Source organism: Sceloporus undulatus, chromosome 4 (assembly GCF_019175285.1).
Source record: "Sceloporus undulatus isolate JIND9_A2432 ecotype Alabama chromosome 4, SceUnd_v1.1, whole genome shotgun sequence".
Taxonomy (NCBI): Eukaryota; Metazoa; Chordata; class Lepidosauria; order Squamata; family Phrynosomatidae; genus Sceloporus; species Sceloporus undulatus.
In genome coordinates, this window is record NC_056525.1 from 110,258,896 (window position 1) to 110,275,330 (window position 16,435).

Consider the following 16,435-nt stretch of genomic DNA (forward strand, 5'->3'; position numbering starts at 1 on the left):
GGGGGACTACGTTTCCCACAGTGCTTTGCGAAAACCCTATGCGGAAGTGAGCGCCCAACCGCCCTCCTCTCCGCTGTCCACTTGGGAGTCGTAGTTTCCTCCGCCACATTCCCCTTGACGGAGGGCGCGCAGGGGACTACGTTTCCCACAATGCTTTGCGAAAACCCTGTGCTATAAGGCAGGCAGCCATGTTACGACAAAGACACAGCCAGCCAGGCTGCTTCCCCCGCGCGCGGTGCATTGTGGGGGCCCAGCCTTGAATAACCCAGCTCTGGCCCGAGGAAGGAAGGGGCCCCGAGGGGCTGCTCTTCGCCTTCTCCTCCTCCTCCGCCATTTTCTGGGCTTCTGAGGCCCCTGGGCGAGGATGACCCCGCTCCTCCTGGCTTCCCTCTCGCTCTCCCTGGCGCTGGTTCCCGGGACTTGGGGCTTCTCCCCGGACAGCGACTTCACCTTCACGCTCCCCGCCGGCCGCAAGGAGTGCTTCTTCCAGCCCATGCAGAGGGAGGCCTCGCTGGAGATCGAGTACCAGGTGAGTGGCGCCAGATAATTGGGCATCTTGGCTGGCCCCATAAAGGTATCAGTCTGTGGGTGTCACAGTCCCTATAGGGTTTGCTATAGGGCCAGCACAGCTTTGCGTTTTAAAGCGAGAGCCAGTGCCCTGGGACCTTGCCATACATAGACTCATAGAGTTGGAGGAGACCCCAAGAAAGGCCATCAAGCCCAACGCCCTTCTGCCATGCAGGAACTCTCAGTCAAAGCATCCCCATTGAGAGATGGCCATCTAGTCTCTGCTTAAAGACCTCCAAGGAAGGAGACTCCACTACACTCCCAGGAAGGAGCGTCTTCCACTGTCGAACAGCCCTTACTCTCAGGAAGCTCCTCCTAATGTTGAGGTGAGGCTTCTGCCTCCAACAAAAGTAAAGCCATTGTTCCTGTTATTGGCACTGATTAGGATGCTTTGCCTCTAGACCACCTGAAGTTTTCCTGATGCAAAACATGAAGACGTCTTGAGAAGTCCAGTTTCCTCTCCCTGCCTGTGGTTTCACAAAGGAAGGAGACATGCTGGATTCCAGGGAAACATCTTCTTTGAATTGCAGATAGACATTAAATCTACCAGAGACCCCATGGCCAAAAGGGAGAGGTGCCAGATAGCCCTCCCTGCCATCTGAACTAAGACCAGAAACACGTCTTCAATCTCTTTCTCCTGATGAAGAAGAAGCCAGTGTGACTTTGAAAGCTTGCAACGTGTAATTGTGCATTTTGGTTGGCCCAATAAAGGTATCATTGTTTGGATGCTATTGGATTTGCTATATGGCCATATGGTCTTCAGAGCCATAGTCCAGCACTCAAAGCACTACTCCATGCTGGCTCTGACAACTCACTAGCAAACTACAGTAACATCCAAAATCCAGAAAACAGCAATGTCTTCATTGGGCCAGACAAAATGCATGTGGCAAGCTTTGGAAGCTGGATTCATCATCAGGCAAATCGCACTGGAGGCGTTTAACCAGAGCAACGCAAAATGACTCACGTATTCGACCACCTTACATTACATTGTTAAAGCGAAGGAGTTGGGATAGAGTGACTAGGAGTGGGTTTGTGTAATTTCAGTACTCAGATGCCTGGGTTCAGATTGAATTTGAAAAGCATGACTTGCTCCTGGCTGCGGGTGTTAATCCTGCAAACCTGAAGTCTGCCCACCTCTGTTCTGGCATGTGGCTTCCCTAGAGGCATGTATGCATGCGTCTTTGCAAATATTATATCTGCATCATACCTATCTTTGGGACATTGGAGAACAATGTGAAAATAAACCCCACAGTTTTCAGTGAGGTTTGCTTCCAAGTAAATCTATCTGCAATTGAAGAACATTGTGTTGTTGTTTTTCTGTATCTGTAAAAGACGTATTCAAAGACAGTCATGTTAGTCTGGATTAGGAGTCAAGGGGATTTTATAGCACCTTTGAGATCAGGCATGAGACAGAGGTTTGTAGCACAAGCTACAATGCATCTGATGAAGTAGACCCACTGGTCTTCCATAGTGCAGGAATAAAGCAGTTTGACACCATTTCAGCTGTCATGGCTCCATCCTGGGGGATCCCGGGATTTGTAGATTGGTGAGGTATTTAGCCTGGTCTGTCAGAGAGCTCACCAGGCTACAAATCCCAGGATACTGTAGAATAGAGAGATGGCAGTTAAAGTGGTGTTAAACTGCTTTATTTCTGCAGTGTGGATACACCCCTTCCATCTACAAAAGCTTATGCTGCAAAGTTCTTTCTTTCAGTTGGTCTCAAGAGTGCTACAAGATCCCTTTAGTAAATAAAGGTAGCAATCCTGGCACAAGAAGATGTTTTCTGCCACCATGAATGAATGAATGAATGAATTGGAATATATATATACAGTATATGTGTGTGTGTGTGTGTGTGTGTGTGTGTGTGTGTGTGATGTTAGGAAGCCCATTTAGTGTGCCAAGGACTGCCACATTTGTATGGCAGGTAGCAGTGCGCCTGGAGCCGTCCTAAGACAAATGTTCAGAATTTTGGATTGATTAATCCCATTTTGGGAGAATATAAAGTGAAATATAAATCCAGTAAACAAACAAATGATAGTGCAGAGAAAGGTATTTCACAACTGTCCATTATGCAATCTTTCCTTTGTCATGTTTGAGTTCTGCATTCAAACATATTGATAATCTGTAAAGATCCAAAATTTCATCTTAATACAGGCAACCTTGTTCGATTTTGGAAGCTAAGCAGCATCTGGCTTGCTTAATATCTGAATGTTAGATCACCAGGGACCTCCAGGCAGGGATTCTGCCTGAAACTGCTCTCAGCTTGAGTTGACAATACAGGCCCAGATGGATCAGCATGGCTTGACTCAGTGTAGGTCATGGTCCTGTGGGTTTATCTTCATCTGCAAGCTAAGAACATTTGGGGGACAGGTCTGATGAGCTAGACTTAAAGCCACATAAGTAATGCTTCTATCATGGATGATAGTGACAGTTCCTGTTTGTTTTATGGAGCAAACAGCCTAGCCAGATGTCAAGTGAAGTCTGGGTCAGACTGGTTTGAGGAGCTTGGTTGGATCGATCTAACTAAAAGATAAATTCTGGAGTTTGTTTGGATTAGATAAAGCCACGTAAGCCAAAGATGTTGAAATAGTGATGAACAGGAAAGTATAGGTGAGGATATGGCGGAAGGGAGCACTGTTTCAGTTCTTGTTTCAGAGAACCAACAGGCAAATGCCAACTTGTTTGCGCATGTTTCACTTGCTGTTTATAGTTTGGGCGGCTTCCTCACTTTACAGAACCTTGGTCAAAGAAGCTTCTTTTTACAAAGTCTTTTTACAGCTGCCCAGGTCCCTTTTTTGTCCTTGTCCTCCATATAACTTGAGATTTTTGGGCAGCCTTGATATTGATAAAATGGTGAAGGATTGCTGGAGTAACATACTTTTGATGTGCATTATGTCTGCTGTAAACAATTCATTAAAGCTTGAGCTGGGAAACAGCAAGATTCTGCTCTAGCTAATGTTAGTGGATGACATTTACTTTCACCAGCCTCAATTTTTCTTACCATTTTCAATTTGGTGGCTAGACTTACAGATCTATGCTTTTTTATTGGGGATAGCCAAAGGACTCTTATCTGGTCTCTTTTCAGGAAGGGTTCTTATTCTTTCCATGTCATTTCTGCCTCTGGTACCAAATTTTTTGTATCATAAGTAATGCCCAGGAACACATCTATTTTGTATGGTACATAGAGGTATAACTGTATTATTTTGAACACATGCTCTTTTAAAAGGTAAAGGTAGTCCCTTGACATGAATGTCTAGTCATAACTGATTATAGGGTGCAGTGCTCATCTGTTTCAAAGCCGAAGAGCCAGTGTGTTTTGAGGGATACTCTGGTGGTCATGTGGCCAACATGACTGCACCGAACGCTTTTACATTCTCACTGAGAAGTAGTACCTATCTACTTGCATTTGCATGTTTTTGAACTGATAGGTTCACAGAAGCTGGGACTATGAAGGGTCTCACCCCATCATGTGGCATCCGGGTCTCGAACTGCCAATCTTGGAATCAAGAGAGTCAGCGTCTTAACCACTTGAGCCACTGCACAGGGGAAAAAATGAATTGCATCCCAATCCTGTATAAACATATTAGGAACTAATGCCTAAAACAAGCTTATATGCAACAGGATTGTTTACTTTATTTTGATCCTTTAGCTTTGACATACAGTGCGCCCTTTTTTTTACACGGGGGATCCATTCCGCCCCCCCCCCCCGGCGTAAAAAAACCGTGTATGCTTGAGCCCCATTGAAAGTAATGGGGCTCGTGCATGGTGCGGTGGTGCGGATGCGGGTGCACTGTATCTTCCAAAATTCCCCCCCCCCCATTGAAAAGTGAAAAAAGTAATACCTAGGGACTGTGTTGAATGGGGACCACAGTTGCAATGAATAGGAATAAAGTTTTTTGTGCACTAGTCTTTTATCTTGTACAGTCGGCCCTCCACATTCGCAGGGGTTAGGGGTGGAAAAACTGCAAATAACCCCCCCACGCAGCAGCCATTTCCAGGGTGGGAGGGACTCAGGGAATGGAGTGCTTCCTTCTCCTTCTGCCCTAGAAAGGCCTGGAAGAAGCATCACTTAAGCCTTTCCAGCGTGGGAGGGGTTTGGGGTTTAACATTCATGAATAACCAAAACCGTAGATGTCAAACCCATGAATGTGGAGGGCCAACTGTAATATCTTGCCACTGACTATAACCACTGTTCTTCAGTAGTGAAGCTTGTACACCAAGCTCTGTTGTTTTAGCATCTCCTTTAGATCTAGCTTCATCTAGATAACAACTTTATTTAAATTTTAAAATTGTTATAATGCCATGAAACATTATCAGCAACTACAGCTTTTAAGCAATTAAGTTTCTATAAAATACAAATCTTAGATAATTGCAACAACTGGACATTTAGTAATTGGAATAATTATGTGACTTGACTCTGTTTGTAATATAGTATGAGCAAAAGTGTAATCTCTATCTGCTGTTTATGTCTCCCCAGGTTCTAGATGGAGCAGGTTTAGATGTTGATTTTCAGCTGGTATCACCAAATCATGAAACCTTAGTTTTTGAACAGAGAAAATCTGATGGAGTCCACACGTAAGTTAAGAAATAATCATATTCAGGTATTACACAATAATTTATAAGATTACTTAAAAACACTTAAGCTAAATGGGGCAAAGAGCTTGTGTTTGCAGACTAGTGAATAGAAGTAAATTTACTTTTCAATCGTCTTTTTCCCTACACAATTGAAAAGCCCTCACATGACTGGGGGACCCTCCTGAATGGAATGAAATGGGAAGTGGGAGGTGCAGCAGAAGGGAGTAAATCACCTAAAGTCTATCTTTAAATATGCAATATAAAGCATATAGTTTTAAATCTAACATTATTAAGGTACTGGAAAACAGTTTGTCTGTATGTACCTTGTGTTCACAGAGTGGAAACAGAAGATGGCGATTATATGTTCTGCTTTGACAACACATTCAGCACCTTGTCAGAGAAGGTGATTTTCTTTGAGTTGATCTTAGATAACATGGGAGATGAAGAGCAAGAAGACTGGAAGAACTATATTACTGGCACTGATCTTTTGGATATGAAGTTAGAAGATATTCTGGTATGTATATAACCAGTCTTTAAACAAATTTTGGAATGTGTAGCTATTTATACATTACATTTACTTGCCCTTGTCTGCCAGCCAAGATCACACCTGCAAGCTATGCAGTACTATTTTGGTATTGTTGGGGTTGGTTCAGCTAGTGAGGAATACTAAAGAGAATTGGAATACTAAAAGAATACCTGGAGAATTGTTTCACCACAAATGTAATGGGATTGTAATTTAGTATTAGAGCACATTTTTGCATGCTAAAGTTTCCAGAGTCGATACCTGGTGTCCCTCCTGGCAAGGCTGGCATACACCTGCCTCAAATCTTGGAGATTTATTGCTAAGCAGTGTTGACAGTACTGGGATAGATGAACCAGTGACCTGACTGGGTACAAGGCAACTTCCTATGAACTGGCACAGTTCTAGAACTACACAAAAGGCCTATTTTTAAAATTAGCAAATGATGTGATTTGCAGCATATGAAGAGCAGAGGAGGAAAATTAATCTTATCTTTGGGACTAAGCAAAATGGAGGCACATCTCACTAGGAAGCTAGGCACAGTGGCTGGTAGCAGGGTGTCACAATGTCAGTGTCATTAATATTTCGCAATTAATATTTGTTGAATATATACTCTTTCAGTGGCATACCATTTTAAAACTACTATTTTGTTCTTTAATAGGAATCTGTCAACAGTGTGAAGTCCAGGCTGAGCAAAAGCATCCACATTCAGACTTTGCTCAAAGCATTTGAAGCTCGTGACAGAAACATACAAGAAAGCAATTTTGACAGGGTAAACTTCTGGTCCATGGTTAACCTGGCAGTAATGGTTGTAGTGTCAGCTGTTCAGGTGTACATGCTGAAGAGCCTTTTTGAAGACAAAAGGAAAATTAGAACTTAACATCATAATGTCAGAGCAACGAACAAGGGAAAATGCAATACACTGCTAAAGGAAAGGAGATGGCTGGTACTTCCTCACTTGTTTTGAATGGACAAATGTGAGCAGAGTGCCTTTCTTTGCTCCAAAAATTACAAATTTTAGCCATTACATGTAAACGAAGACTTGTCTGAATTGCCTTGACCATCTTATCTTGCAAAAATTACTTGAGGATGTTTAAATTTTTACTATTTGCCATATTTCTATATACACGTTGTCTTAACTACTGTCAGCCTAAATAAGATTTTTAAAAATACAAAATATTTGGTTCATAGTTATGAACAGAAGATGTCTATTCAGTATTTCAACTTTTTGATTTGAGAAACTGAAAAAAAACTATGATGTTGGTAAGCTATGCTGTTATTTAGTCCACTGGCTTGATTGGCTATAAGTAAAGACATGGGATTTGTACTACAGTCACCCCTCTGTTTTCGTGGACTTGGGAGTCCGCATCCCTTGCTCATTTGCGAGTGGCAAACAGAGGGGGACAAAATGGGGTGTGTGCTGCCATTCAAGCCAATGGGGCTTGAATATTGGCGATTTCCCATTTTCGTGGGGAAGGGGGGGGGTCCAGAATGGATCCCCACAAAAACAGAGGGGTGACTGTAATTAAGAAAAATGCCCAACAAATTACGTAACACCTGTAATATATTGCTTTTAAACTGTACAGCCTAAATCCAGTTGCTAGTCATAACTAGAGTAGGCCTATTGAAACAATGGGATTTACAGAGAGCACTTACCATTAAGCAGTTAAGTGAATCTCCTGCGCTTGGGACTAACAGCTGGATTTAGGCATAGACCTTATTTTTTCTGAGACTGTGAATGACATCCCTCAACATCATGCTGAACTTGTGTTCAGTAAGTATAAGAAGTCCAATCTAAGTCCTATAAAGCATAATTGCTGCTTCAGTACAGTATTACTATTATCCAGTAACAGCCTCAAGTCATGTAGTAAAAATTGTACATTGAAGAGGCACCATTTTCATTTATATACAGTTAAAAAAAACCTTATCTGCAGGGATACGTATCGACATCTTTGTGGATGCCTAAAACTGCAGATAGTACAGAACCCTTTATTTTGGCTGTATTTGTGGACAATTGGAAATGCTTCCTGTGGCTGGAAGGATTCCACCTCATCTGCGACCCCAAGGAGGGTGGGAAACCAGTCCACTCAGAACTTTGCTCTTGTTGCTTCCTCACAATAAGCAGAAGGCAGGAATTCAATTTCTGGCCAAAGCATACCACAGAATTACACTGAAGGACAGAAAGCATACTAGCAATCTGATGTTGAGATCACATGGACAATTATTTGTAGACCTTACTTACTAGCCATTTAGTTTGTTAGCTTTTGGGACTCCTTGAATCTTCCATTTATTTTGCCATACCAAGTAGCAGAACATGGAGAAGCTATATATATATATCTGTCTTCAAACTATCTTTACTGTTATATAGTGTTCCACTGCCTACTTATATTGCTCTGCAGGGATTATAGTTGTCCGAGCAAGGTAAGAACTGAATAGTTACAGGGCTGGTGATGAGGAAGAGGGTCAAGCAGCATTTGGTCCCATTTCCAATATAAATTTCCTTGTAAAATAATGATTATGTTCGATCTTGGCAACAAATAATTTCAGATGAACTTACCGTACTTTTTAACAAACACAGTTTGCAGTATTAATTTCTTACTGCTTTCCTTAGCATAGAAGAGAATCTTGATCTAAAACAAGGTGTCTTGCTTGTAAACCATAAATGTTTGTGAACACTGCCTTAAATATCATACAGGTAAACAGTGTGATCCAAAGAGCACTTATTCAGAAGATCCTATTGTGTTGCATGACAGTTGCACTCTAAGAACGGTGCTAAGATGTGCAGCCTTACCTTTCTGACTTTGAGTAAAATGAAATATTGCCCCCCAAAATGTTCCCTTTGAGAAGAAATAGTACACATCCACTCTGTTGTTTCCATGCTGGGTATAAATTCCATGACTGCGTACCAGTCAACTTGTGCATTATGTAAACAGAATCTTGTGACACCTTGAACAAATTGAAACAGCAGATTCCTATGCTCTTCCTGTAATATTTTTTTTAAAAATTATGAGGCCTTTTTTTCCCTAACAAGCACATGATCAGAATTCACTTCTGGCTTTTAGGAGAGGGGCTAAAAACCTGGTAAAATAGACCTCAGCAGCCCCTAGAAGGTGCAAGATGGACCTTTAAATGGAAAAAATGCAGAAACATTGGAGCCTGTATTTTACCTACTCTGTCTTAAAGAGGCCTGTTACAAGGACTGCCAAAATAAAGGGCTTTGGGTCTCTTTGGAGGTATGCTGTTTAAATGATGCATGCATCCTAAGAATCCGGAAGCTGCACCAAACCTGCACTCCAGTGCTTAGGAATGGAGTGTGGCTTTGGCGCGACTTCCCGACTTTTAGGACCCATGCGTCATTTAAATAGCATACCTCCAAAGAGACCCCAAGCAGCTTTATTTTGGCAGTCTGTAACAGGCCTCTGTTTAGTGCTAGCATTATTCCATGCCAGTCTTCTCTCATAAAAACAATCCGAAGAACTTGTTAACATTTTTAATAGGAGGTGCTAAAACTTACAGCCCCTCATGAAGGTGGGCTGAATATTCTATAATATTATACACTACAAAAACCTTATGTATGTTTACAGTGAGTCAACATGCAAGTTAGGCAAATATGAACCGTTTTTAAAAATTGTCAAGACAGCCATGAACTAATCAAGAATCAAAAATGTTAGAATGCCACAAGCAGTGTTATGGATTGATGGAAGCACTGGCTTCCTGTTTCACAAGCATTCAAATACATACCAACGTACAAGTACAGTATATACTCAACTATAAGTTGACCTCGTGTATAAATTGAGGGAAGGCTTTGGGCCCAAAATTATGGATTTTGATATGACCTGTGGATAAGTTGAGGGTAAAACTTCACAGCATGTAACAAAGGAAAATGATACTAAAGATCTTTACAAATTTTGCCAGGTATTTGTGCTCACCCTAAAGGCTGGATGGATGAGATAGATGGGTTGATCCTTCTTTTAGGTGCTCCGAGAAGAGATTAATCTCTCACTTTTCACCAAGGCCTTTTTGATAAAGAGTTAAAAGCACATTAGTCGGCCCAGGTTTTTTGGGTCAATTTTTTTACTAAAATTGCTTGACTTATACACAAGTATATATAGTATATTTATGAGTAGCAGATTAACTGCTATTTCACTGAAGCTACACTGGCTGACCCAAATCCTGTAGATATTTTCACATCAACTGGCAGAAATACACTGATTTAAATGAGCCAAACACTGATCCATAAGTCTGTTTCAAGGTTATAGTAGTAGGAGTCCCGGTCAAGATCCCTGCGAACTATATGCAGCCTCGTACTGAATGAGAATACAAAAAAGGAAATTTAACACTTTTTACAATTCAGGTGGCAAAAATGCACACAATGAACAAAAGATTGACTTCCTGTTATAAAGGAGACCAACAAGTGAAATTAATAGGTTACTTCAAAGTGGATACCAAAATTTAGAATGTGAATGGCCTATGGGCTGTAGCACTGTTAATAAACATCCATACCAGAAAACTGTGACTACTGGTAATCCTTCTACCTCTATGTTAGGCTATTGTTTATTGATTTCAGCATGATACAATTTTGATTTCCAATAAAAAGCCATATAAAGGTAGTTTAGTGGACTTCTCAAATATTTCCTGATTTTCAGCCTCAGGTGCATTGTATAATTTAACAAGTGACAAAGCTTGTATAACGTTTGCAAGTGAAAATGAAGAAACTGGTTTTTGTCAGTGGAACTAAATAGTAAATGATTAAATTTGTATCTGTGAAATGGAGAAAAATAATAAAATATTAAGTCTTGTACTATGTGTTACTAAGTGTGTGTCTTGTGACATAGCACAGTGAAAACTATCATTTACTTTTAGAGCCTGGATAAGCATTGCCACTGTCCCACTGGCTAGAATACTGAAGCAAGCAGCCTGCTCATATTAGCACATATTTCTTCATTACACATTACGCTGTAAGGATCTGGAAACATGAGAATATTTTTTAATACAGGGATTTATGCACAGCTATACAATCTGGGTAGTCAAAACTATTAATGTTTTTTTAAATTTATTAATAAATGATGTTCAGAATGTACTAGAGAAATCAGTAATTAGGAATTTTTATAGAGAAAGTGTGTCTTAGTACAGTAGATCCCTAACCTGTCACATATCACAGAAAAAATTATCAAACATAGGTGGGCATAGCTATCGGTTTGAAACTCCAAGTTGTACAAACCAAGTGAGGCTACTGAATATATAAAGCTGGATGGTGCTTGCATCTTAAGTATATTTAGGGCTTTATAATGTTTTGTTTACTCAGATATATAACCAGTTTGTAATCACACTGGAAGTGCTATATGTACTACAGGGTTCAAAAGCTGAAAATCACAGGCTAGCACTTAAACAAGAGTATGCTCCAATTATCATGAAGAACAAAGCTCATTTGTTTTATTCAGAAGAAAACCCCACTGCACTGTCACAAAACCTTCCTGAACAGCCCTAGGATTCAGCTACTACTTTACTATTTCCTTGACAGAAAAATTCAATTTTAGTTAATTAGAAATTTGGGTCAGATAAACTTCCTATTATGTAAACAGGTTTTAGTTAGTCTTCAATTCAGTGCTTTAAAAACCCTCAGTTATGCTCTATTTGATTTTCATGTTCCATCACATTTACCTTAGAAATAAACATGGTAAAATAAGGCTGTTATTGCCATCACTGAGTAAAAATGAAAATAGAACAGGTTTTCTTAAAAATACACACATTTAATGTTGATTTTGAATTCTAGAAAACAGTTTCAGAAATACAAACATATCAGCCACCATGACAAAATGAAAACTCACACACATTCACAATTAAATTTGTTGATAATTTGTTATGTTCCTTTCCCATCTAGATTTCGATCGCTATCTTTGTATGGAAGCCCTACTGCAAATACTGCTGGTGTTCAATGTCAATTTAAAATTGTAGAAAAGGAAAATTACTTTTAAAAAAACTGGTTGTAACATTACAGACATCTACATTTTGCATTATTTCAAGAGACCAACATTCACAAAGTAACCTGTGTCTTATCAAAATATTGCAGCTATAGGCAAGGCATCTTTAATGTAATAGTTGAGACTGCATGAGAGGGGAAAACACCCATGTTTTTTTAATGAAGGCAATCAAATATCTTTTAATAATTACTTTTATAAAGCTTGTCAGCCAAGCACAAGCACAGGGCAACCAATTTTGTCTGTCCTTCCTTTGGCTATATATAATGCTGAGATTCTTTTATCTTGACAATTGTAACAGACTTTTAAAAAAATCATCAAATAATTATGGTCTAACCATGCAAGTCATTTTTAAAAGCTATGAAATTATGTGTGACAACAAAATATTAGGCAGTAAAATGCAAACTATCCAAATTGAAATAGCTATGTTGATTCTTTGGCAAAAAAAAGTATGAACCCCACCCACCTCCAACAGCTAACGAAAGTACATCTAACCCTTGCAAAAAAAATTATTTTACAAGTAAAATAAAGTTACTAAAAACTGGATTCATATTTGTAAGAACAGAGGAGGTAATATTGTAATAAAAGCAGTACTGTTACTTCAAGTGGCAACATACTGTTTGTTGACCCTGTGCAATTAAACACTTTATTCCAACTATGTTTATGAAACATGACTAAAAACCATTACGTACAAAAAAGGAAACTTACACGATTCCTGCTGACATTTTTTTTAAAACTGGGAGACAAAATTTACAATCAGTGTGTCGCCAATCCTTATACTTTTTCCCTAAGCAAAATTCATGTTCAAATTAAAAATTCCTGATTTGTGTTTCAAACAGCTAACTTTTCTCCATCTTCAACTGAGGCTGCAATATTGCGCAAAATAAGGATGCTGAAGTCAAGAACTAAAGCACAATCCTACAGACGTCTAATTAGAAGATAGGTTCCTTCAAAAGGATTTGCTCCCAGGTACACAGGTATAGGATTGCAACCCTCAAGCAACCTGGCCCAGTATAGATGCAATATTTCTAGATATCTTATTCATGGCTAAGAAAACAGGAGCATATACTCCCTCCAAATTGCCCCTCTCTTTTCCAAAGCTCACCAAGAGGTAGCCATGAACTTCAATGAACATGTAGCACTTCAACACACTTAATGCTGAAAGGAGAAGGACATCTGCAAAGTGGAGAAGAGGAGGGAGCATGTGAACCTGAGAGGCACTCTAAATCTCTTAATTGCTGGACCATTTGAGCAGAATAAGTTATTTTCTAAAGGCATATGACATTGACTGCACTCGCTGGAACACACAGCATTCATTTGACACATATTCTGTAGTACATGGTAAGCAACAGCACTCAATAAAGCCTGAGAAGAAATGCTGCTGTGTAAATACTGCAACTATTCCTGATAAAAATAATTATGGGATACAAAGTCAGAAGCTGCCCAATCCCATAATTTATATTGCATAGGTCACAATCACACAAATATACACACATGCAAAGAATATATTAAAAAGACAACAAAGTCTAGTCACAGAGCAATTTACAAGCTCCATATATATATTTTACACTTTGCTTGAAAGAAGATTTCAATATTTTACAGTCCTCAGTAGGAATTATATACACTGCACCTTATGAAAATCTAGGGTTGTCAGAGTAGAAATACACTTTTGCAAACATTTCAGTAAGAAAAGATTTAAGAATTTTACTAAAAATTTGTTCTAGTTATAGAAAAGAGCCCCTACCAACAACAAAAATGTTTCCATGGAATGTATCCTAAACAAGTCTCTTTTGAATTTGTGCATATTTTAAAGCAACCAAAATTCCAGATTCCCAATTCTAAAACAACCAAAGTTGTCATTCTACGGTGTTGTTGTTTTTTTTAAATAAAGGAATCCAGCTTTATTTTAAACAGGTAGATCCTTTATCACAATGTCTATAATGTTAAGAAGCAAGAGAGTTAAGGCTAACTTGGTTTCCATTTTTAAAAATATTTTTAAAAAGCTTCCTTCTGCACTCCTGATTTATGAACTATGCCTATAAATAGATCTGGGCAGTACAAGAGTCAGGAAGCAGTTGCACCTTCCCACTCCACAAGATACTGCACTTTTCCGTCAAGTGTCACCCGACGTGCTAAAACGCGGTATTTTTCACCACAAGCTATCCTACCTGCTGCACCAAAGTAACTGGTAATAGAGTTCTTGAGATGATTAAGTTGTAACTCTTGATCAGCCAAATTATTCAGAATCTCTGTATTGAGTTCATCATATTGATAATCATCTTTGCTTTCATCATCTTTTACTATTTCTGCATTCTGAATCTGGAGTGCTTTTCTTGGAAGGCGTCCTCTTCTCCTTAAATGTGGTATTGCAGCTGGCCACGTTCTTCCTGTACGTGTCCTTTTTCTGGAGTCAGGCAAACTACAGAACATATGAAACACTAATTTAAACTTAAAATATAATTTAGTAGTATGGCTCCAAAGCTGCACATCAAATCAGGATATTATGCTGCAACAGAATCTGCAGGTGCTGTTGCAGCTGTAACAGGAAGCAGTGTGGTAGCGTAGAGCCACAGGATTAATGAAGCATAGCAGGGGACGATTGAGCTACATATTAAGCAAAATACATTTAACAAACTGTAAATAAACTGTAACCAACATTTGCTCTCCAATTTGTTAAATATTTTGGGAACAGAAAAACTTCTGTTAAAGTAACTGATCACATACTGTTTGTACATACATATGAAATATATATGTATGAGATCTTTAGTGTGGATCATGCCCCTAAACCAGTGATGGTGAACCTTTTAGAGGCCGAGTGCCCAAACTGCAACCCAAGACTCACTTATTTATTGCAAAGTGCCGTGTCTCTCTGGCTTTCAATAACAAACTCTGTCAAACTCTGTGCTGGGGTGACGGCACATGTGCCCACAGAGAGGGCTCCGAGTGCCACCTCTGGCATGCGTGCCATAGGTTCGCCATCACTTACCTAAACCATTACTTAATACAATAACTAGAGAAATTCTCATCATTTCTTTTGCCTGTATGCTGCCAAGATCCCCAACACTTTGCAACATAGCTCACATATTGCCTACCAAAACCTTCATCAGAAAGGATTGATCATCTAACCTTAAGAGAAGGGGGAAATTATCTGCTACCACAAAAGTAACCCCCACGTATAGTAATTCCCCCTTTCTATTTGCTCTTATTTGCATTGTCCTGCATATAAATTTATTTTGATGATACGCTAGTGACAAAATGCTGGAAATAATGTGAGCAAACTACTTGGTGTTGTTCTCTCTCCTAGGTCTTTTTGGACAGTTCTGCCCTGCTGGCAAAAGGAAGAGTGGTGCGATTTGGAGAGCATGGGAGGGGAAATACAGTAGCCATTCCAACAGTAATGGGTAGAGGGAGATATGGATTGGGAAATTATGATCAGCATGCGAGAAGGAAGAATCTCATGGTGTTGGTTGCCCCCAAACTGTCACCTACTTCAAGTACCCTTGGCAACAGATCCTCTGGGCTGAAAATGCTGCTTAATGCCAGATCAATGAGTGGAAAAACACCTATGATTCAGGATTTGATCCTGGATTAGCATGCCGACCTGACTTGCACATCAGAGACCTAGCTGGATGAAGTGGGGGGGGGGATAGGGGGTTCAACATCTCCCAGCTTGCCCACCAGTGTTCTCAATGCAGCAACAGGTGAGGTCTGGGGGTAGGTGGGTGAGGAGGTGGAGTTGCAGTGGTCTATCATGATTCCATCTCCCTCACCAAGTGCCCCATTCCATAATCTACTAGGTTTGAGTGTTTAAAAAGTTGGGGGGCTGGGACAGAATAGGGATTCTGTTGGCGTACCACCCATCCTGCTGCACAACAATCTCCCTTCCTGAGCTGACTGAGTTGGTGGTGCTTCTTGTACTGGGGATCTTCAACATCCATGTGGAGACTGCTCTGTTTGAACAGCTCAGGACCTCATGTCTTCCAAGCTGATCATGGACCTATCCCAAATATCTGGGACCACCCAAAATGCAGATGACACACTGGACCTGTTTTTCTGTGCTGGCTGGGATGATAGCTATCTGGGTGTGGAGGAATTCTCTGTGTTCCCACTGTCATGGACAGATCACTAACTAGTAGAGTTTAGTAACTGGGACTCAAACCTCTGCAATATATATATATATATATATATATAGGTGTGGAAGACATGAAAACTGTAGTGTACCTGTAATGTTTGGCAGTATTGTTTGAGGTAGTTTCCTTTGTACTGGCAGCACCTGTGGATTCCACATCTGAGGTATTGGATGAGTGTGCAGTTCCATCAGATCTTCTGAGCCAGTTCACGTTGCCATGTGATCAAAGTAATCCAAATATTAAAATCTGATCTAAGCTAACATTACCCAACTAGTAATAAAAATGTTTATAGCACATTTCCCCTACTTACCCAGTAGTGCTAGGTAAATCCAAAGGAGGGGATTCTTGCACTACAACAGGTTCCTTTTCCTAAAAAGAACAAACAAAACAAAAAAGAACATAATTTTTTCAGGCTCAACTTGTCAATTAATTATTATTATTATTATTATTATTATTATTATTAATATAGTGTGACGAGCCGACTACAATCCAGCCAATCAGAAGCCAGTGGCCCTAAGCCAATCAGGAGCTGTCTTAGGAATGGGGTTAGAATGTTGAGAGATGAAGTTGGGTTTTTAGAATCCTGAGGGTTGAAGCGGGAGTTGAGTTGAGGAGACTTGGGTGGAAGTGATAATGCGGGCAGCTGAATGCTGGACAGAGATTAA

General features: G+C 40.0%; 2 protein-coding genes across 2 annotated transcripts; one reads left to right on the forward strand and one right to left on the reverse strand.

Moving 5' to 3' along the window:
* Nucleotides 1-205: 205 nt before the first annotated feature.
* TMED5 (transmembrane p24 trafficking protein 5) lies at nucleotides 206-6,871 on the forward strand. Its single transcript, XM_042462715.1, has 4 exons — nucleotides 206-529; nucleotides 5,045-5,142; nucleotides 5,479-5,656; nucleotides 6,324-6,871. The coding sequence occupies exons 1-4, from the start codon at nucleotides 365-367 to the stop codon at nucleotides 6,540-6,542; spliced, it is 660 nt and encodes a 219-aa protein (XP_042318649.1). The 5' UTR covers nucleotides 206-364; the 3' UTR covers nucleotides 6,543-6,871.
* A 4,525-nt stretch (nucleotides 6,872-11,396) lies between these two features.
* Nucleotides 11,397-16,103, reverse strand: LOC121929010 (metal-response element-binding transcription factor 2-like; the record flags this gene model as incomplete). The annotated part of the gene is made up of 3 exons (XM_042464335.1): nucleotides 11,397-14,059; nucleotides 15,862-15,984; nucleotides 16,081-16,103. Coding segments are annotated over 3 exons (501 nt in total), but the record flags the coding sequence as incomplete, so codon positions are not given.
* Between the last annotated feature and the right edge of the window lie 332 nt (nucleotides 16,104-16,435).